This window comes from Brassica napus, chromosome C3 (genome assembly GCF_020379485.1).
Source record: "Brassica napus cultivar Da-Ae chromosome C3, Da-Ae, whole genome shotgun sequence".
Taxonomy (NCBI): Eukaryota; Viridiplantae; Streptophyta; class Magnoliopsida; order Brassicales; family Brassicaceae; genus Brassica; species Brassica napus.
Genome location: NC_063446.1, coordinates 8,237,793 through 8,261,275, shown reverse-complemented (window position 1 = coordinate 8,261,275; position 23,483 = coordinate 8,237,793). Strand labels below are relative to the sequence as shown.

The 23,483-nt window shown below is 32.8% G+C and overlaps 1 protein-coding gene and 3 pseudogenes across 1 annotated transcript; 2 read left to right on the top strand and 2 right to left on the bottom strand.

The window, feature by feature from the left end:
- The first annotated feature begins 3,519 nt into the window (after positions 1–3,519).
- LOC106443356 lies at positions 3,520–5,063 on the top strand (annotated as a pseudogene).
- Positions 5,064–5,819: 756 nt separating this feature from the next.
- Positions 5,820–7,825, top strand: LOC106441681 (annotated as a pseudogene).
- Positions 7,826–9,033: 1,208 nt separating this feature from the next.
- LOC106443357 lies at positions 9,034–10,952 on the bottom strand (annotated as a pseudogene).
- A 10,568-nt stretch (positions 10,953–21,520) lies between these two features.
- Positions 21,521–23,266, bottom strand: LOC106443358 (ethylene-responsive transcription factor CRF3-like). The gene has a single exon (XM_013884923.3). It carries the CDS (start codon positions 22,793–22,795, stop codon positions 21,758–21,760), a length of 1,038 nt encoding a protein of 345 aa, XP_013740377.2. The 5' UTR covers positions 22,796–23,266; the 3' UTR covers positions 21,521–21,757.
- Positions 23,267–23,483: the final 217 nt, after the last annotated feature.

The following is a 23,483-nucleotide window of genomic DNA, read 5'->3' as shown; positions in this document are numbered from 1 at the left end:
AAACATATTTTGAAAAAAAAAAATCTTTATTTAATTATTTCATATTGTTATTTTATTATATCTAATTTAAAAATATATTAGTAAGTAATAAAAATTAATTATAAAGTATAAAATTAATATAAAAAATAATAGTATGGATTTACACAATATATAACACTAAAATGAAAATTATATATTAAAATTATTTTTAATAAAATCAAATATATTTATAAACTAGAAAAATATCTGTGCACGTCAATCTAGTATAGGATTGAAATAAGCCTTTATTTTTTGCTTTCGAGTGTGAAGCATCAAACATCACTTTGATGATAATAATCTATTTTAAAAATCTGTTTCAAAAAATCTAATGCAGATTTTTGCCTCCATCACTTTGATGATAATAACCAATGAATAGAATAGTATAATTTTTGTCAGATATTGTTTAAAAATATGTTTCAAAATTTTTTAGTTATGCCATGTGTAAAAAAAATATGTATATATTTACTAACATAATTATTTGGTTGAATTATATTTGATCCAAAAAATATACATCAATAAAATTTGGAAGGAGAGAAGAAAAAAAAAGACAAAGGAAAAAAAAATGAAAAAAAGACAAAAGAAAGATGAAAATTGAGATTGTTCAAAAGGTAAAACAAGTAATATTACATAAAATACACAGAATACTCTAACCTAATTGTTGCTATGGTTATACACTTTATTTCTTTTTTTTATTATGTACATGTGCCCCAATTTCTCAAGGTTTATTTCAAAATGTTAGATATGATCATATGAAAAGGTCCAAAAAATAGAACTGTATTAATAGTCTTTTTTTTAGCTAAAAAAAAAAAAAAAAAAGTAATTGTTTCCACGCAGACTCTCTCTCTCTCTCTCTCTCTTTCTTTCGGTAAACAACAAAAAAAAGGAATAAAGTAACAACCTCCTCTTAACTTCCTTCTCCCCCACCCCCATAGCGTTTGTTCACCGGGTTATTTCTCCAAGAAAAAAATCATCTCTGTTCTTTCTTTCTGAGAAAATGTCTACCATGGCTTCTTCTGTCAGTGTCTTTGGTCCAGCTTCTGCTCGTTTGATCTCTTACAAGCGAGGACCTACGCGAGTTCGATGCGACAAGGAAGAAGATAGGAATTGGAGACGAGAACCAAAGCAGAGCTGGGGACAATCTACACCAAATCTCGCAAAGAAAAGCGTAAGGGAAATCTGCCAGAAGCTATTAAGATTTGTGAAAAGAAAGCCAAGGATTTAGGTTTTGCGATCACCGCGAGTGATTGGAAAAGGATGTTAGAGAAGAGTGAAGGAGGCTTTGTGGACGATGTTTATAAAAAATACATTCAGTCAAAGCTTGAGACGAATGAGACGGTGGTGAACGAAGGATCCGACGGTGGTGGTAAACGTGAAGCCGGCGAAAAGGGTTCCGGCGGTGCTGACCTGAAGAATGCGGCGGTGACGGAAGCACGAAAAGGTAATGATTATGGATGCTTTAATAAGGACGAATCATAGTATGACATCTGCTACTATGTGAGATTTAGATTTTCTATTTTATTTTCTCAGTTATCATATCACTACCTGAATCAGTTTTTTTAATCCTGGCAGTATTTTGGTTTTTAATTAGAGTTCTTTTAATTATGTCACTGATAACTTGCTAATCTGAAAACAACAGACAATAAAGCGCATCAATTATTTACGGAAGCACTACTGTGTCTAAAGTTAAATGACTATTGAAATTATGTGATAATTTTTGCTAAAATCGATCAAAAAAATTTTAGTTGGGGATTTAGTAGTTTCATGGATCTGCGAAGTTATATATATATATATATATATATATATATATATATATGTTTTTATTACTTAAGAGATTATTGAAACCATCACTACTTTAAAAAAAAATGTAGACAGATATGAAACTATTAATTTTTTCCTGCCATAATTTAATTGTGGTCCCATTCAATCCTTATTGTTTAGGGTACAACAGATATATTCTTTTCCAATCATTTTGGGGAAGAAAAAGACAAATTGTAACTAGATTTCATGGTAGCTCAAAAGGTAACCACCTTTATCCCTATATATCATGAGATAAAACTTTTATGATCAAGATTCCCCCAATTTTCTACTATTAGTTATTCGACTTGGCAAACAGACGATTTTCACATGAGATACATCTTTATATTATCATGAGTACATGGTCCGTATAAAAATATTATCATGATCAGTACATGGTAAGAAGATTGTATGAATATGCGCTGACGCTGGTGATGCTCTATTCTTCTTTGCATTTATAGTTTTCTGATTTTTTCACCGTAGATCAATAGAATAATAGAATAGTAGTACTAACTGAAATTCCAAAATTTTATTATAATAATATTCATGTTTATATTTTTTTTATGTCATCAAACTTTAAATGTAAATAAGATCATACTATCAATCTTATTTTGCATATGGAACTTATATTTTCAAAATTTAATTGTGCAGTTGTATCTTCAGAAATCATTTTTAAAAGAAAATTGTCAAGAAATATATTGTGGTAAATGAATTGTCTTTTATAACGAATTGATATAATAAGATCCGGAAGTCTACAAAACGAAGTCGTTTTCAGTTGATACATCTTCTCGAAAGCTTTCGTGTTATTTGATACTTTTTATATCTAATCTATTATAGACCAAGAAACATACTAAAACCTTGTTACTATTTCACGGATACGAGAATGAAAAGAATTATTTTCTTTTTTTTGTACTAAATTTTACTTTCCTAATAAACAAGCAGTACCTTGGAGAAAAAAACAATTCGTTGGTTTTTGTAAGAGATGCTGGTGGAATCTTCCAGCGCAATTGTTGAAATATGGGTGATGGTTGTTTATTTGGTTTATAAATTTTGGATTTTAATTTTTAGTTTTTGGATTTTAAATTTTAAATTTTAGTTTTAGATTTTTTTTTACAATAGATTTTAGTTTTTGAAAAAACATGAATGATGATTTTAGATTTTAATTTCTAGTTTATGGTTTTTGGTTTTCAAAATAATAAAATAAAATTCTTATTAATGGTAAAATATTTATTATGGAAATAATAAAATATAAATTATTATTACCAAAACACACATAATATTTGTTTTTGGATAATCTAATTTACAAAAATCTAGACAATGAATAATTACATTTTATATTGACATAATTAACATAATTATATTTTCAAAAATATGGTAAAAATGAATAATTTGTTTTTTAATATTTAATAAATAAAAATCGAATTACAGTGTAGCAAATATATAATACATTGAAAATATTTTTTTGGATATTTCTTTTATGGAAATAATTATATTTTGATTTTCTTAGATAATAGTTATTTGATTATACTATACATATTTGGTTCTTCTAAATTTTATTTGTTATTTATCTACTAATTATTTTTAACATGATTATATGTAATTTCTTTAAATAAAAATGACATACTAAATCGATAAATCTGAAATTAAGTATATAGATTATCAATAACTATTACAATAATTAGTATATAGATTTTTTAAGATAAATTACAAAATATATCTCAATGAGAAAAATGACCAACATTTTTTTTGTTAAAGGATAAAAATATTTTTTTACTTTAAAGTTAATTAGTTTAGACTTAAGTAGAATTTTGAGGAGAGTTTCAAATTTTTTAAAAAGAATAAAAAATAAATATTAAAAAAAATTGAAAAATTATTTTGGTCGTTTTGCTTATTGAAAGCTTTTTTATGAAAAAAACAAAAAAAAAATATTTGAGAGAATTATCTTTTTTTTAATAAATGATAAATGATTATATGTAATTTTTTTAAAATAAATGTGACATACTAGGACCTCCTTCACCAGCATCGCCCCACCCTATGTACAACGGACCTCCGGAATACCCAAAGATCGGCGACCAACCGTTTTTCCCTCCGCCGGAGAGAACTCCGTCGTTTCAACATAACTCATCTCCTTCTTCATCTTCATGTAAGTCTCTGGTCTGATCTGATCTTGAATTGCTTTATAAGATATGTAGCTGATGCTCGTTTTTTGTATGGGTTAGCTGGATTAGGAATCAAGGTGACTCTTAAGCCTGAGCATCGGATCACTCCTCCGGTGAGAAAATTTACTAACTTTTATAGATTCTGATTTGAAAATTCTCATTTTTTACAACTTTGGGATAGAAGATTTTAAGTCTGTGTTGTGAATTGTGATGTTATCAGCCTCCGTTATTGCCTCGAGTTGGAGATATTACTCGGAGCAGCTTTCAGTTTGATTTCTGTTTAGAAAGGAAGGTGCTTGCGGAGGCTGAGAAGGATAACCTCCTCCCCCGTCTAACTTTCCTCAACCACCGACACCTTCAATGGTAAGGCTCATCTTAACTTGTTCTATGGAAGCTTCTTAGAGTTAGGCCGAGGTTGTTAGTATGGAAGAATAAGTGTGGATCATCATCATCATCTATGAACGTACTTTAGCAGAACATGTTTTGTTTCGTGTATTACTAAATGGGAACTGGGTCAATATTAGATCTTACATTACACTGTAGTATGATCTTACATTACAAAACATGTTAGTCCCGAGGTTGTTAATACGAACATGTTTTGTTTTGTGTACTACTTAATGGGAATTGGGTTCAAGATTAGATTTGCTTTACACTTAGTATGATCCTCAGGTTTGCTCTATGGAAGTTTCTTTTGATCAGGCCCAAGGTTGTTGTTAGTATGAGTTTTTAAAGAACAAGTGTGAACGTAATTTAATAAAACATGTTTTGTTTTGTTTTGTGGGAATTGGGTTCAAGATTAGATTTTGCATTACAATGTAGTCTGATCCTTAGATTTGTTGAAGCTCTATCATATCATTAATGAGGTTGGGTTTCCAATACAGGGTGTGGATCCTGTAGTGATGAAATATGCTGGGCTCAGCCGAGAAGTTGTCAACATCGCTGTTGCAAACTATGGTGATAATCCCACCAAGCTGCATTTATCTTATTTCCATTTATCACACTCTATTCATGTATTTAGAGATCAACCGTTGTGTTTTGGAGATATACACTCTCTTCAGTTTCAAGAGTTTGCAAATGGGTTCACGGCGTTAAGGGAAATGGGGGGGGGTTCCCAACGAACGCTGTTGCAGATGCTCTCTTCATGTTTGAGAATGATACTGAGAAAGCATTGTCACATTTGCTCCCATGGTTCTTCTTGAACTTGGATGTGATTATTTTTTGGGGGACAAAACTTTGTCAGTGAATATACGTCTGAAGAGTAACAACATTGCCTTTACATCCCGAACCTAGTAGACTTTAGCATAATGCAATGATTGATACCAAATTCGATCGATCTGCAACATATCAAAATTAACCATTACAATCTGTAATAAAACTCAATCTGCAGCGGAGTAGATTAACCATTAGAATCTGTAAACTAATAAACTCAATCCGCAGCTTAACCCGTATAGACTGACCCGGTTCGACGCTCTAACCAATTATTGCATAAGATCCCTCACTAAAGACGACGACTTTTTGAAATAGATATTATTCTCACCCTTCATCCTTTCCGTCTGCTCAAGTTTCAGTCTTTCCTTCGTTTCTCGAAACCCCATCTCCAAAAATCAATTGCTAATTACCTTTTCCCTCCAGTTGATTTTCTTCCTCAGAAACCGCCATGGCCGCAGCTCTGAGGTCAAACACCACGAGAGAAACCGCTTCTCTTACACTCTCTCACTTTCGTCACTTCATCTTCAACCGCCACTCATTTTTCCACCGTAACAAGATCGCTTCTCTCAGGCCTGTGGGAGGAGAGAGGTGAACGGTGTAAATTCTGCTCTTTTGTGCTCTCAAGGAGACCCACCGGCGATGGAGTTTCCGTTACCGTTGAGTGATGATCTTGGTCGTGGCGGTGGTGGAACCAGTACTGGTGTTGGTAACGGAACAGGGTCGGATTCGAAAGAGGATTGTTGGGTCTAATTTTCCGACACCAAAGGAGATTTTTGTAATGGTTTGGACAAGTTCGTGATTGGTCAGGAGAGAGCTAAAAAGGTGAATATGATGTTGGTGTTGTTACTTGATGATTAGTTCATGAAATTAGGCTCATCACTAATATAATTTGCTCGTGGATGATCGTTTGTGGCTTAACATGTCTGTGATGCTTTAGGCTTTGAATGGTGCTAGTGTCAACTTTGCCTATTCAGAGATTAGTTTCTACTTTCTAGTTTGATTGTAATTAGAAAGTTTCATCTTTTTATGAAAACAACAGCTGATGCTGGACTCTTAGGTGTTTTAGGTTTGGTTCCACTGTAATCAATTTCTTTATATTATTTGTGATGAGTGGTTTTCATCTCTCTCTCTCTACAGGGGATTGTTTACATCGACGAAGTCGACAAGATAACAAAGAAGGCTAGCGATACAAATAATTTGTGAAACTTGAATATTGTTGTATCTGCTTCTTAGATAAATAATGTTCTTTGGACATTTTTGGGTTGCCAGGCAGAAAGCCTAAACATCAGCAGAGATGTATCAGGAGAAGGTGTTCAACAAGCATTGCTTAAAATGCTTGAAGGAACTGTAAGTCTACAGTTTAAGTAAGATCCCAATAATTCTTTTTGTGGTTGATACATAATTTCTAACTCTCTCTTTTTATTTGGGAATAGATCGTTAACGTACCTGAGAAGGGCGCTAGAAAGCACCCTAGAGGCGACAACATCCAGGTTTGTTACTTGTGCTCTACTCTAATGTTCTTTTGCATGATGATTGGAGTGTTAGAGTTGATTAAGGTGCCTCCTCTGTTTCTTACTCTGTCAAAATGTGTGCAGATAGACACAAAAGATATACTCTTCATATGTGGTGGTGCTTTCGTAGACATCGAAAAGACCATCTCAGAGAGGTATGACTAATGAGCAAATCCCCCAAACATTACCTTTATGTAAGTAAACTGATTGTGTTTTCTTTTACAGGCGCCATGATTCTTCAATAGGGTTTGGTGCTCCTGTGCGTGCTAACATGAGGGCGGGTGGCAGGTGGAAAGCAGTGACCTGATTGCTTATGGTTTAATACCTGAGTTTGTTGGAAGATTCCCAGTTCTCGTCAGCTTGTCTGCTCTAACAGAGAACCAACTTATGCAGGTCAAAATTGATTTTGACATAAACATCATTGCAATACTCAAAATCATTGGATTACAGGTGCTAACGGAGCCCAAGAACGCACTTGGAAAGCAATACAAGAAGATGTATCAGATGAACAGTGTAACTACTTCTCTCTCCTCTCTCTGTTCAAAATCTTGAGCCGAATCTTTATTCTACTCTTGTCTTCAGGTCAAGCTGCATTTCACGGAAACTGCCCTGCGGCTAATAGCTAGAAAAGCAATAACGAAAAACACAGGAGCTCGTGGTTTAAGAGCTCTTTTAGAAAGCATCCTCATGGATTCTATGTACGAGGTAAGTACTTGCCTCTTATTGTATTACTTACAAACACATGTGATTAGAGAAGGGCGTAGAGGCTCTGGAGCCAAGATTCTCCGTGGGAAAGGAGCTTTGGCTCTGTATCTCTCTGAAACCACCAAGTCCAAGGATTCTCCTCAGGTACGGTACTTACTTGCATACCACAAAGTAATCAAAATAGAGCAATCCCGGTTTTAGTTAAACCGAATAACAATTGCATTGTTTGGTTTGTTAACCGGATTGAGCTTGTGCTTAAAAATTTTTTTGCAGACGACCAAGGAAGGATCTGAAGGAGAAACTGAGATCCCGTCCGTTGTAGCCAATATGTAATGTATCATCATCGATCCAGAACATGTGTCTATTTATGTGTAACGTTAACGTTCTTTGTACATAAATGAAAGAAAGAAAGCAAGGGTGGATCAGTAAGTTAAAAAGAACACAAGGACTGCACAGTTAGCAATAATCTTCATTTCTTTCAAGAAGATGGCCTGTCATTTAATAAGTACACTTAGAATGGCTTGAGTTTGTATATGAAATCTTCCGTATAGTAATGTTACATACACGGCTGAGAGGTGAGACAGTGACAAACCCGGAGGATGGCAACCAGCAATGAACTACTTGCCTCGACTTTGAAGTAATAACGTGATAACCAGGCCACTTGACTCGTTGACCTGTATCTGATCCCGCCCCTCCGTTCGTTCATATATACTCGCCTTTAGTAGAACGTGTCCAACTCAAACTGACCGTTTCCTCTCCAAGCATCCTCTAGAGTCGATCTGATCTCCCATATATAATTCTAAAGTGCAGATAGAGTCTTTGTTCAACGTTCCTCATTCAAGCTTTGATTAGCCTTTTCTCCTCACTTTCCCGTGTTATTCAAGCTCAGCTTCATCTTAATCGAAGCCATGGATTCTCCGAAGAGATCCGAGCTGAAACGTCTCACTCTAATCCAGTCATCCATAGGAGTCAGTGTCTCCTCTTTTTGGTGATGCAGCTCAGTTCGTCCATCACATATCCAATGTGATCTCTTCATATGACAATATTCATTCTCCGTATTTATTTTCACTGGATCGTTTGTGTAGGGAATCATCAAGTCTCAGGTGAGGTTGGATTTAGAATGTAGAAACTGAATCATAGATCGGTTAAATCATCTTTGTGTTTATGGGTTTCTTTTTGTGTCATGTAGGTTGTTCGCCTTGTGTTACCACACCGGTTAAAGACTCTAGTATATCAGGGGGAAACAGAGATGGTATTTCTTCTCGTAGGAGGAGTTGATAAGATGTTTTTGTTGTTTGAAGGTGATGCTGGCAAATCCACCGATGTAGTTGATTTATCTGATAGTGAAACAGACGAGGGAATTGATGGTAATGATACTTTAGAGGAGACAAGTGTTGAATCACATTTTAGAACTTGTGAAGCAGTCCAACGAAAAAATCTACTAAAAAAAAAGATAAGTACATTTTTACTACTTTTAATTTTCAAAATACATAACTAATGTTCTGTTCAATAATAATACGCCGGTATTATCTCTACCCTACCCCCAAGATATATTTTGGTGCTTCGGAGATCTTACTTAAAACTATGAATAATAAGCAAAATCAAACTGATACATGAACGGTAGGTAGGTGGTCGTAAATGATGCCAAATGAAATGGTTTGATACTTCGGATATATTACATAAAAGTCTGAATAATAATGACCAAAATCAACAACTATTGATAATGGTGATAACAAGTTCATAAAACATCAAACTCACTTACAAGTTTCACTCTTATTTGAGAGTTTTCAGATGTCAACAAAAGACTTGACATCCTTGAGCCATCGAAGATGCTCTCTCTTGTCTTTGTTGGCCAAATAATCTGCCAAAAAGTCAGTGATGGTGGGATTGATCCCTCTGATCTCCAAAAACTTGTTGAAAGCCTTGTGCAAATTCTCATCCAAGTCACTGCATAAAAACCCCAAAACTCAGTCATATAACAATATGCAATCTCATAAATATATTTATATATATATATATATATATAAGAAGCCTCGTTGAATCAAAACATACTCAATGTCAGGTCCTTGGTAGGACCACTTAGATTCTCGGCGTTGTTGGACAGCTACACTGTCAATGACAATCTCATCGGCGAAAGCTTTGACTCCAAACTTGAGACGGAGACCATCATCATCTTTCGACACATAGACACCCATGGGGATCCCAAATACTAGATGATTTAACCTTTGGTCGGTCAATTAGGACAAGAATGGTTTCATCCCCAAACTTCCTAGTCAGATGCAGAACTCGTTCAGTTGGACGGTCAATCATTTGGAAAGGAAACCATTCTGGCAACTGTAGATTTCAAAACACATGAGAGAGAGAGATAGGGAATATGGCAGATAAAGAAGTATAGAACTTACCTCGTCATTGTCAGGAGCGTCTTCGTTAATAACGGAGCTTTCGATCTCAGATTCGAGGAGGCTAAGCAGATTCGAGGAGGGTGTAAGCGCCCAAGTGCTCGAGAATGAAATGAGGCGGCTGAACTGATGGCTACGACCAAAAGTCACTCTCTGGGCACCAGTTTGGAGACTCGCGGTCGGAGATCTAGCCGGACGGAAAGGAAGAGTGGCCACTGAAACTGGACAAAACAAAGACATCGCCGTTCTAGGGTTTGTGGGAAGAACTCTGAGAGAGAGGGAGATAAATGGAAAGTTGGTAAAATTCCGCCTTATAGAGACGTGATCTACGAGATTTTTACAACAGAATACTAGGTATATTCAAAAATATACAAGAGAATATTCTAATATTTCACTAATAGTATTCACAAGAGATTTAAGCAGTTGTTGTTGAGGATCTACACGACAAACTCAGCGACGAGATTCACTTGATTTCCCGCTCTCACTTCCTCAAAGAAGAGGAAGAAGAAGAGCCAGCGCTTAGGCGAAGAGAAGCGGCAGGGCTACGTATTCATCAAAGGACTCGACGTTTGATTGATTTATGTTTAGATTATGCTGATTTGATCGGGGATCGAGAGTAGCTTTGTTAATCTTAGGGTTTTTAGCTGATTTCTGAAATCGATTGTGTATCTTCTTGTTGATTCTTGCGTAGCTTTCGTTCGTTTAGACTGTGAAAGATCATCACACAGTGAGCATTGTATATTCACACTCTTGTGCTCATTGTGGTAAGCAGTCTATTAGCTAGCTAGGGTTTATGGAATACCGTTTAGGTTCGATCTCCTACTTTTTGTTATAACATTTTTTTTTTTGGTAACTCTGGTATCTGGGCAGCCACATTCTCAACTATCCCCGTAGGGGGTCCAGCGCTCCAACGGAAGAGATGTTAAATCCGCTGTGCCCGGGGCTCGAAGTCGTGATGGCGGGCACCTCAGCCGAGGTTCCTTTACCACCAGACCACGAGGCCCGGTTAACATTGTCCCATTTGCTTCTTCTTTTTTGTATAAGTTGCTTTCCTTTCTTTTAGATTATATGTAACTGGCCACCAGTGAACATCATCATCTACAGACACAAAGAAGACAGAAAAACATAAAGAAGAGAGATGTCTTAATCCGAAATAAGTTTGGACCACTTGGACGTGATTATGGCTAGTGGTTAAAAACTATGGATCGAACTTGTCTACACGTGATACTCAGTGCATTTTGCTTAAAAGTTAAAACTGAGGAATTAAAGACAAAATTGTGAGAACTAAGAGAGAAATTGCCAAAAATACCACATTTATAGTACTACCACTTTTCATATTTACACTAACTATTTTTATCTTCATTTTTAGTGAAAGGTAAAAGACATTTATAACCACAAGGTTAACCAATCTATATTAGAGTTTAGAGTTGAATGGTGAGATAGAGTTTTTGAAATGTGAAATTTAGGATTCTAATATATATATATATATATATATATAAATAAATTTAAAATAAAAATATTTTTTTTATTTTCAAAAGAAATTTTGGAAAAAAACTTATAAAAAATTCGAATTTGAAAAATTATAATTTGAAAACATAAAAAAATATTGTTTTATTTTATTTTTATTTACTTAAAATAATTATTTATTATATAGAGAGAGAACAAGAGTATAAAAGTTTTTTTGTCACTTAATGAAAAATGTATTTTTGAAAATCTCTCTTTAGTGGTGGTAAACATGAATAATTGTATCAACAAAGTGGTAAACATGAAAATTTCTCGAACTAAAAAGAGAAGAGAAGTTGTTTGTTCTTATATGATGTTCTGGTTTTCTACAAAAAAAATGTAATTTAGCTTGTGTGCTTGATTTGTTGATTTCAAGTGTGGTTAGAGCATAATTATTGGAGGGTTCTTAGGGTGCGGTTCTTAGCGGAATATAAGAATCCGTCTCTTGATTTTTAACTAAAAAAACTAAGAACCGGTTCTTAAATAAGAGTTTTAAGAGCCGGTTCTTAACTTTTTTAGTTAAAAGTTAAGAGACGGGTTCTTATATTCCGCTAAGAACTCAACTCTAAGAACCCCCCAATAATCATAATCTTAGACCATGATTAACGCTGAAACCCAAATGGGTTTTTTAATTTTTTTTTTATTTTTTTTTTTGTCTGAATAAAAAAAAAAAAACCAACCAATCGTGAACCGCCTCGTGTAAGTGAGATCCCCCTTAAAAACCCCTTCCCCTCCCCCAGATAATCCTGCCCTTAGGCTTCTATTTCTCTTCTGTAGTGGCAAATTCTCTTGTTGAGCATTGTGAAGATTGACGTATGAAACAGGCCACTATTGGCCCATCTGTATTCCAAAACTCTCCAGGCCTAGTTTGCTCCATCTTAGGCCATCACTCCATTTATCAATTCCTTTCTTAGCCTCAACAGCTAAAGCAATTTTCTCTAATTTTATTTCATTTCTAGCTCCAAAATAGAATAATTATATTCATCAATTTTTTTTGTATTCTACGTTTTATTTTTAACTAAATTCAAGGAAAATTTAATTCTATTTTTAATTATTCAATTTAAAATAAAAATAGAATAATACATTGAAAAGAATTCTTAGTAAATTTGAACTTTCTATGGCCGAGTGGAACAAATATTGAATTCTTAGTTTATTACTTTTATTCTGAAATTAGTAGAATTGTTTATAGTGTCTAAAATATACAATATTTACATAGCTTCTAATCCTAAAAATAATTACTGTGATTTGTTTTGGGTTATTTTTATATGAATTGTGATGTGAACAAAGCAAAGATAAGCGGGAGGATAAGGTATCAAGATGACAAAAAGGGGGAGCATGTAATGAGAGCAGACTTGGTATTATTACGAAGGAAGCTTTAATGTGAATGTAGCAAAACTCCTGTTCTTAACATCTGCTTTGTCTCTCATTTTTTTTCTTTGAATTTTTCTTTTGTCCACATAACTTTATATATTTGCGTGCTGCCATTTCATTTTCATTTTGTGAACATGTTTTTCAATGTGTGTATTAGACAAATATATAATACCATATGGACTATGCAAATATTGTCTTGGCACACCTTTGTAGGTCCCGGTTCGCATTATGGGAAATGTCACTCCGGGTTTCCTGTTAAATAAGACCCAATATATTTTTGTCTAAAATTCCAATTCCACTATGCAATAACACCCCCTAAATTTTTTTTTTTTTTTCGAGAAAGCACCTTATAAAATTGACATGGCAAACAAAATACCTTTTCACCCACATTTTAGTCTATTATGATATTACATAATACCAAATAGTATACGATAATATAAATCTAGATGATAGATTGATGAAATTTATACAAATAAAAAAATTAACCTAGTTGGTAAATTTGAAAAAAAAAACATGTTTATCATTAGAACTGAATAATAATATAATAAATTTACTTACGATTTTGTAATTGATAAAGAAAAAAAATTATAAAACCACGATGTCCTTTCGTCAATTTGTCACTTCACGAACAGGAAGTAATATTTGAATTTGGCGACTTTCGTTCTAAAACAAGTGAAAACTATGTTTAGTCAGACGACAAATAGTAATCATGATAACCAAAGTCATACTTGTAAGCACACAACATAATCATTTTTCTGTCTTAATCATTTTTGATCTTTCTGTATTTAACTCGTTCAAGAACACGAAAATTGATCTCCACATGCGGACATAATTTTGTTATAAATATTTATTTACGTTTTATTAATTCTCATGATAAATTATTATTTATGTTTTCAAAAAAATTAAATCAGACATCAAATTATTTATATATGACAAAATGTTTCATTAATATATATATATATATATATTTATTTATTATTGTGCTGAAATTTAAAACACTTACATCTTAAAAATATTTAGAAAATATCTTTATACAAATGTTTTTACTTGTTTAATATTTAATTATAAATTGTTTTATACTGTAATTTTTTAATTTTTATAATAGAAAATATTATTTCAAGATAACATTAATTTGACAAAAATGTTTCATTAAAATATATATGTTTATTATTGTGCTGAAATTTAAAGCACTTACATCTTAAAAAAATTTAGAAAATATTTGTATACAAATGTTTTTACTTGATTAATATTTAATTATAAATTGTTTTATATTGTGATTTTTGAATTTTTATAATAGAAAATATTATTTCAAGATAACATTAATTTTAATTATAAATTGTTAATATATTTAATTATGATTTTTTTTTTACATTTAAAATTTTAAATTTATAATAGAAAACATTAATTCAAGATAAGAACATAATATATAAGAATTATCCTATTTTTTAAAAATGATATTATTAATATAAATTCGTTTTAAATTATATATAAAAATTCATTCATGGTATAATTGATTAGGGCGGGGATATCTCGATCTTACTATCATTATGCCTTTGCAATGTTACTTGGTTCAACTCTATTTGTGACATTTTCTCGTATGTGGGACTCTCTATCTTTTTGGGTAGATAATCGACCGTCTTTCATTTTAATAGGGAGTAGTTTTGTATACAAAGTCAATTCAAGAATAATAATCGAACCGGAGGAGCTCGCCAGGATGGCTTGGTAAGCAAGCAACCAGGTGCATATTCCTGTTTTAGCAAAATTCTAATGAGGAAAATTTATTTTGCAAATAATAGTATTGATGTTGATTAATCATAACGAGAAGGTTTGGACAAACTAATAATTATGAAATAGCCAAGTTGTTTCATAACGAAACGACAAAAGCTGATGTAGCAGGTAGAAAGTGTTTTGCCACTTCTAATTAATTATTAACATATGTTAATATATTATGTCATATCATTCTTCTTTTGTTACCATTTAGGGGAAAAATAACTGTGTAAGTGTTGACGCAGACAGACTATCGTAACGGTTAAAAGTCATCAATCTAGCTTAGCTTCTCTTGATCCAACTCTTAGGGAACATGAATTGAATTAAAATTTCGGGTACGAATAGTATCTGATTTGTGACCATCTCTATAATATAGAACATATAACAAAAATAAAAAAACAGTAGATGTGTAAGTAAAATTTCACGTATCTGTTTTAGTTATATGAATGTGTACGAACAGAATTTCACGTATCTGTTTTATTTCATCTATAGTTAAAATGTTTTTTTATTGGACAAAACAGTATATGCATATTAACTATCAAAGCCCACAGAAAGTAAGTAATTATGTATTTAATATGTCTATTCTAGCCAACCATAATTGAAATCATTGTGGAATATTATATCGAACTCTAGAATTTTCAATTCATAAAATGATTTTTTAAATATTCGGTTATAACGTAAATTCATAAAGCATAAAATAAATATTCATAATATATTAACATTTTTCTTACTTATACACGATTTAGTTTTGGTCATTGACTATCAAATATATTATGCAAGCTATTGTTTTCCATTTTATTTTCCATTTTATGCGAGCTATTGTTTTCCATTTTTTCATCATCTATTAATACTTTTTCTTTCTTTAACAAGATTTAGTTTCATTCCATGTGTCAAACGAATCATCAAGTGCCTGCTATGAATTAGACAGCTATAGTTTGATCCCATACTTCCACAGTTCCACTAACAAAAGACACTTAAAGGTTTCTTTCCATTTTAGACAAAACAAAAATCTTCACGTTACGTTTCGCTGCATTAGCGAAGCTAAGGACTGTCGTGGATGGTAAAAAATGAATGTGTGTGCAGTACAAACTGCAGGGCCCATAATCAAATCACGTGACCTTGTGCTCTCTTTGTCTCTCAGCATTCTTTTTGAACCAAAGAGTTAAAAAATGCATGTAACAAACATGTAGTTTAATAATTCGCATTAATGATGTTTTCACCATGTATTCAAATCCATATATTGTTGACATAAATACATAAAATCAACAATTATTTCAATGTTTTATAAACATTTTTTACGATTTATAAAGGTTTTGTTAGGAAGATCTTTTTTCATTTTGGGATTATCGCTTGTGAACGGGAGATAGTTTAGTGTGTAATGTGGTTTCCGTCCCACGAAGCGTAGTCGTTGACAAAAAAAAGGAAAAAAATAGCGTAGTTTTTCGTTTCAAAACTTTCTATTTCAGCATAAGGGCCCTCTTTCACGTGTCGACAACCACTACTCACCAAATCAGAAGCCGTGATTTGGTGCAGGGTAACTAAACCCCACGGCTACAGAGCATATCACGTGTCACTGCAACGTTCGCACTTGCTGCCTTGATTAGTCAACGTTCTCTTTGGTGTAATGTGATAATACCCAATACTATTTGTAAAAAAAAAATTTACAATCATAATAGTTATTTTACCGAAAAAAGGTAAATGAGAAAATACGGCGTTACTATAGAAAGGATATAAAATCTCAATAAGGTAACAGAAAATTTCAGAAGAAAGATCTTGAAATACAGAAAAAGTAGATACTAAGTTATGATAAAAGAATAGAATAGATAGGGGACCGTAATAGCTTCATCAAACCCAAAATAATTCGTAAAACAACTGAAATGAATTATGAAATGCGGCTATAATTTTCCCACTTGCGGAAAAAGAAAGAAAAAAAGCCTAAGGCTTACTTATTGTGACTATTATTGCAATATATATCTGCCAAAAGAAAGAAACAAACACAGTATACTGCAGTGCGTGTGTACAGCCTATATAGTAATTGTAGCCTGTTATGTTCGTTATAACCAATTAAATCGTTGGGATTTGTTTTATTTTGGTAGATATTTTTCATTATTGACGGTTGAGAAAATAGAAAAAAATGGACATGCAAAATTCACGTGGAAAGCTGCAATTTTTTTCGTAGACCAAAAATAGTGTGATTTTACATGCACATGAAGACTAACTCGCGGCTCAGCCCAATTAGGACAGAAGCAAAACGACAGTTTACTAGATATGTATAGTATCATGTATCCTAGATTTGGTTAGTTCGGTTATGAAAAAGCTTGCTTAATTTAAGCTCCATGCGAAACTAATAAAGGTGTATAGAAATAATATTATATAAACGTTGAACAACGTATATGACCAAACAACATCACAGACTAACTAATAGCCCCAGCTTCAGTAGAAATTAGCAAGAGGGCTCTGCAACCTCAAGCTGAGACAAGAAAAAGTAATTTACCTTTACTAATAGTAATAATTAGCGTGGAGTATTTTCTTTTGTAACAAGGGGTAGTAGTGTTGAATTTTGTTTTGGTCATATACGTTATTAACAGTTTATATATTATTTTGGATATATTTAAGCAAATAGAAAAATTAATTAAAAGATTAAAAAAAAGTGCATTTCATTTACTTTGCATTTCGTTTACTTCGCTATGATCCGCCCAGTGGGGGGGGAGGGGGGGGGGTTTAAATTACTAGACATGAAAGATTATTATCATATTCTAGTTTCATATACACAAGTGCTCTCTGGTGTTCAAAAAAAAATTACACAAGTGCTCTTTTTTTGCTTTGTTTAGAAATGACATTAATAACAGATGCGTATATGAATATTGTAGATGCAAATATATAAAAATTGTTATCATGCATGAACGGTGCTTATACTAAAAAAAGGTTAGATGATCGATGTGTTTATTGTCTATTTCTGGTGGAACTATGCGGCCAGAACATACATTTTATTATGTGTATATAACTAGAAAATATTTTTTTTAAATACATGTTTTTGGTTTTTGTATGAAACTTTAGTGTGACAAAAAATGACAAAATGTGAGCCTCTGTTGCAGGGGTTGTACGAGCCTATACCTAAGAGGCCAGCTCACGTGAGGCTTTCGCGTTTGTCAATTTCTAAATGTGTCCTTCCATCTTTTAAACAAATTAAATCACAGATTCTAATAGAGAAACTTGATACTGATTCTGACATTCAGGAACATTAAAAAAAAAACTAAACGACATACACGATTCGTGTTCTAATAAAGCCGTCAAAACGAAAACATAGGTTCGAAATATTAGGTTCCACAACTCAAAAACGTTTTATTAGTTTGACGTCAAAGCTACTACATCAAATGGAGTAACATCACAATTATGAAAATATCTTTTATAGTGTTAAGTGACAACCATTTTCCGTTATAGTGTACTACCATATTTAAATACTTAGACATCAAACAAGTTCTCTCCAAATTATCTGTATTGGTGAATCTTTCACCATTTGTATTAATATTTAGCTAGAGTGTCTATTAAAAAAAAGTTTTAAGAAACTTATGCCAAAGTCTCTAGTTTTCATAAAATAATTTAATTAAATATTAATATGATTGGTGAGAGATTCTTATGAGAGATTCATCAATATGGATAATATATCTAATGAGCTATCTACCCTTTGTAAATACAATAATGAGTGTAAGTTCGTTAAATTAACTGTTTCATTATTACTCTAAAATGTAGTATGTTTTATAATTTTCAGGTTGAAATGTCAATTGGGTACTATACAAAAGCTTTACTGGTTTTGCTACTCATGATGCCAACAAATAAGTTCGGTTCAAAGTCTTTGACCAATATCTCTGTCCATTTGTCAATATCTATCTGTTCAATACCAAGTTGCTTTCAGGTATTTTCTGATTTTTTTCTGAATTGGTACATTTGTTTGTGATTGATTATATAAAAAATTCCTGATAAAAAAAATCTTGTGAAACATATTTTTCAGTATAGCTTCTTTTGATTCGAAGTTAGGATCTTCAGAAAATGTTTACACTAACCGGTTTGTCGAGTCTTGAGTTTCTTTAACTGTGGGCGAGAAGCCACGGTTAAAGGAACGTTTATAAAGCATAAACAGGAATAACACTTAAGATTAAAGTGCCTCAAAGTAATTTTAAAGGTGAAAGAAAAAGAAAAAAGTTACCTCAAAGTGTAGGATTTTTTTTTATCAAAACTTAACTGGACCAATTTGTACTGTGGTGACTTTTTCGATACTCCAAAAAGGGGAACTAAATACATATTGAAAATGGTACGAAAAGGAAAAAGGGTTGAATGTAACGAACACGGACTCACGTGAGTAGAGAGACATAATGATCCTTAGCATCCCATGTTATATAATATACTCGAATTATCACTAACCTAAGATATCCTTATCAAGCATGCATTATAAATATATATATATATATATATAATCCTTACATGCACACATCATATATTTATATGTATGAATAACTGAATATTATGAATCAGAAACACAAGCACATCCGTAATTATAATCACTCTATGGATATGTTAGTTTTAATACAAGATACAGTGGAAAACATCATGACTGTTACATTGTACTACAAAACATTGTTTCCTTTGGTAAATATGGATACTGGTGGTAAATTGATTAAGGGGACAGTTACTTTGTCAGTGTCCAATATAATACTAGTTATTATATTTTTATCCAAATTACGTTGATGTGAAGTGAAATCTAAAATAATTATAGATGTTGTCAAGTTTCTTGACAATACTTGTAAGACAAAAAGGCCAATACTTGAGCGAGCTAGTTCTTCTCAAACCGGAGGATTGGAATAAGACTAATAAACTTTTCTTGTTGACTTATTTTCTATACAACCTATGGAGATTTACGATCACCATGTTATTTATGGATATGATTGGTACACATCAGCGTAAATGAGAAGAAATAATATAGAGTAATTGGGTGGAAAAGTTCTAGAGTAAAAACAATAACAATAACAAAATAAAAATCAAACTCAGCGTAACTCATTTCCTCTCAACAAACCTGGAGGAAAAAAAGTAGACAGAATTAAACAGCACACAGAGTAAAAAATAAAAAAAATAAAAATTACTTTTTCACCTGATTGGTGAATTTACTAGTGGGAATGAACGTAACTGAAATGTGGCTGAAATATTATCGCACTCGTGTCATCCAATCACACTCTATGTGTTAGTCTGGTCGTATTAATATTCATTTTGACCAACAGTGGCATACAATGTAATTACTATGTTCATATATATTGATTTAATTAGGCCATTTATAATCACGATAGAGTATGTATAACTATATAATATTTATTTTTATCTGGGGTAATGATGGTGTGATCATTTGATATAAAAGATTTACGGGTGGAGAGATGAACTCCAATATATTAGTGTAATAAAATAACAAAACAGTGTAATTATATTACTAAATAAAATAAACGCAGCGAAAGTAGATATATTTCTATGTATTTTGTATGTAATCGAATAAATTGAACAATATGATAACCGTTGAAAACAAACAAGGCGTACGTATGATGTCTCTATCTCGGTGATAACAGACCAAGTGGTAACCTTATTCAAATCCTATTGGGGCATTGTCCTTTCACGTCACAAAAGCGAAAGCCAAAACCGTTTAACTACTCTCTTCTACAAAACCAAATCTATTTTTAAATTTATATCGGAGATAAAAATAATACAAATATAGACGGTTGTAAATGTGATTTAAAATTTAAGGTCTATGTGTGTGTTTAACTTTTTTCCACGTAAATATATTTTTTGAAATGTTTCATGTGCACCTACTTTTCTCCGACATTTGACCGAATTTTCAAATAAAATTCTTAAACTTTTCATTCGTTATTGTGTCTTTAATAATTATACCAACCGGCAAGTAGCCAGCAAGCTAACACGACGGAAGAAAAAAGCGACGTCCAGATTTTTCTTTTTGCTGCATTAAGTTCGATGATAGTTCAGACTTTAGACCAAAAGAAAGTTCGATGATAGTTCAGACTTTAGACCAAAAGAAAGTTAGAAGATGGTTGAGACAAAAAAGAGTTACAAAACTCAATTACTTTGATAATTGATCTATTATTGGTATTCTACACATAATGCTATGCTGGTCGAACCTATTTTACAAATGCTGTTAGAAATAGTTCGTCTATGGACTATGGGTCTACCGCATATGTAACTTGTTTTATTTACTGCAACACACAAATGGTATATAAACAGATAATATAATAAATTAGACTCCAGTATATTTGAGATTTTCTTAGTCTCAGAAAGTATATTTGTTGTTGGCTGTTGAGTTCCGAATTCGATTTTATACATGATGATCAATGGGAGAACATGTTAAAACCAAAAAAAAAAAAGAAAAGATGATTAAAGATGTGGATAGTTAGGAAATGAATTTCTATAAAATGAAATCAGACACTATGATAGACAGTAGAACAAGACGAATGAAATCAAACATTTTACCCTTAGACTGCATCAATCTCATTCAGTTGATCATCAAAGTTGTTATCATTAATGGTGTATCCAATATATGCTTGGATCTGTTGCTAGTATGCTTCCCACTATAGCAGTGAATCATTTAGCCATTTTGGCTTCTTTGGCGTTTTAAACAATTCTATCTATAATAACAATTATATAATTTTATTAATCAAAAATAAATAAAATTATAAATGGTACAATAGAGAAATATGAATCAAAGCATCAAAGCCTCTTCAGTATTAATATCCATAATATTACAATAAGAGAATTTTATATAATCGTATGCACACATTTCTATGAGTTAATATTCTTTTTCTTTTTTTGAGTTAATATTCTTTACCAAGCATAAAAAGTAAAACTCAACGCATTCTCTTTTGGTGAAAAGCCTGCCTGAACGAGAACACAAATAAGACCAAACCCAAAAGCCATTCACTTCACCGGCCACGACCGTAATTTGCGCCTCATAGTATGACATTGACAAAGAGAATGCCACTTTAGCTTTTCTAAAATAAATAATTAACGAATTGAATAAATGCAAATGCTATAAATATTACTTTAAAAATTTTAACACGTTCGTGCAACTAATAACACATTTAATTATTGAATAAGAACAAAACTCATTAACTATTTCCCCACTATTCCACCAAAATTGTTTTACAAGCTCCTGACAAAACTAAATTATTAAATGCTAAAAAGCTCATTAAATAAATTAAAAAAACATCAAAATTGTTGTTTGGTCGCACCATACACATTTGCTGTGATTTCTCTTATTCTCTCGCTCATGATTTTAAACGACTAACAGATCTGATATCAATGAATCATCAAATTCACTGAACACTGAACCAATATCTTTAGTAAACTCATCTCCAATGTTCATCATAATTTCTTCATCCAAGAAAGTATCACTGAAGATATCATTTTCCAAAAATAATTGACCCATTGGTTGATCGAGTATTGAAAACTCCGGTGTTGATTCGTTGAAATAGTTGTCTAGAAACGTACTGTCCAACATAAACGAATCTTCTGATTCACCTGAACCGGAACTAAACCCGGTATGCCACCACGATTCTTCCGAAATTTCCGGTTCCGGTTTAGCTGATTTAAACGGTTGTTGTATTTCTTCGGATGATGATTGGAGATTGAGAACCGATGTGGGAGATGAAACATGCTGAAAATCTTCAGTTGATTCGGTACTCGATGTTGTTATTGTCGTTGTAATGTTGCTTTCCGGTTTATCAACAACCGGTTCCGGTTCTTCCTCTTCTTTAGATTGAGGCGGTACAGAGAAATTGGTTAGAGCGTCCGGTCCACGGAGTCTAATAGCAGCGTTATCATAAACCACGGCGGCTTCCTCCGCCGTCTCGAAAGTCCCGAGCCAAAGCCTCCGCTTCTGCTCCGGATCTCGAATCTCCGCCGCCCATTTCCCCCACGGCCGCTGTCTAACGCCGCGGAACTTCCTCACGTTTTGCCCCGAGGAGGTCGACACTTTGAGAGGACGGTGGCGATTCGACGCCGGAGCCGAGACTCTCGTCCTCTCCTTCATCGAAACTCCGGCGATGTTGGTGTCGTTGCAGCCTGGCTCGACTTTGATCTCGTTAACGAACCTCCTGACTCGCCGGCGAGGAAAGAGGAAGCCTTCTTCTTCTTCGTCGCTTGATGAGTCGGTCGCGTAAGGATCGGTTACGGAGACGCGAACGATTTTAACTGAGTCAGGTCGAGTTTCCGGTGACGTTTTGGTGTATTTGGTGACTGATGTTTTGTGCTCAGAGTACTTCAATGGTCGAAAGTCCATGTACTCGTGTAACTCCTCATCCATCATATTCATAATTATTTTTCTCTCTCGATATTTGCATCAAAATGAAAAAAAAAAAATTGGTTTATAAAAGGATGATAAACTTGAGAATCAAGGGAAGTTTATCGGTTTATTAGGAAGAGATTTCGAGAGAATCAAAACTAGAAAATAAAACTTGTGAAGGATTTATCACGAGAATTTAATTTTAAAAAAAAAAAAGTGAGAAAATATCGAAGATTTTTATTTTTTTTCTGGTGAAAGAGAGAAAACGTGTTTTGGAAACGCAGTGGCAGACTTCTCAAGCTCACTCTTAACATTCTCATTTATAGCCATTGTTAGGAGAGAGAGAATCTAAACTGTGATTATTTTAATAATAAAATGTATTGTTTTATTTTTTTATTTATGTATGTTCCACCAGTGGCATTTTCAGATATTATTCACTTAAATGTAGGGGTATTTTAGGAATACAAAGTTTAAATTACGGTTAGTCGCATTCATAAGAGCAAGTTGCATGGTAACACATGTCGATATTAGATATTTGGCCTCTTGTTGTTGCTTATTGTATGTGCTGAGTCAGCGCGTGGTTATCAGTCTTGAACTTCGCGATTCATATCACGTGATACCCAAGATACCCGGTCCTGTTTTCTTTTTCTTATAGAAATTTTACTTTTATCAGTAAATTTTATAATAATAAAAACAAATAACTTCTTCGCAACTTGTT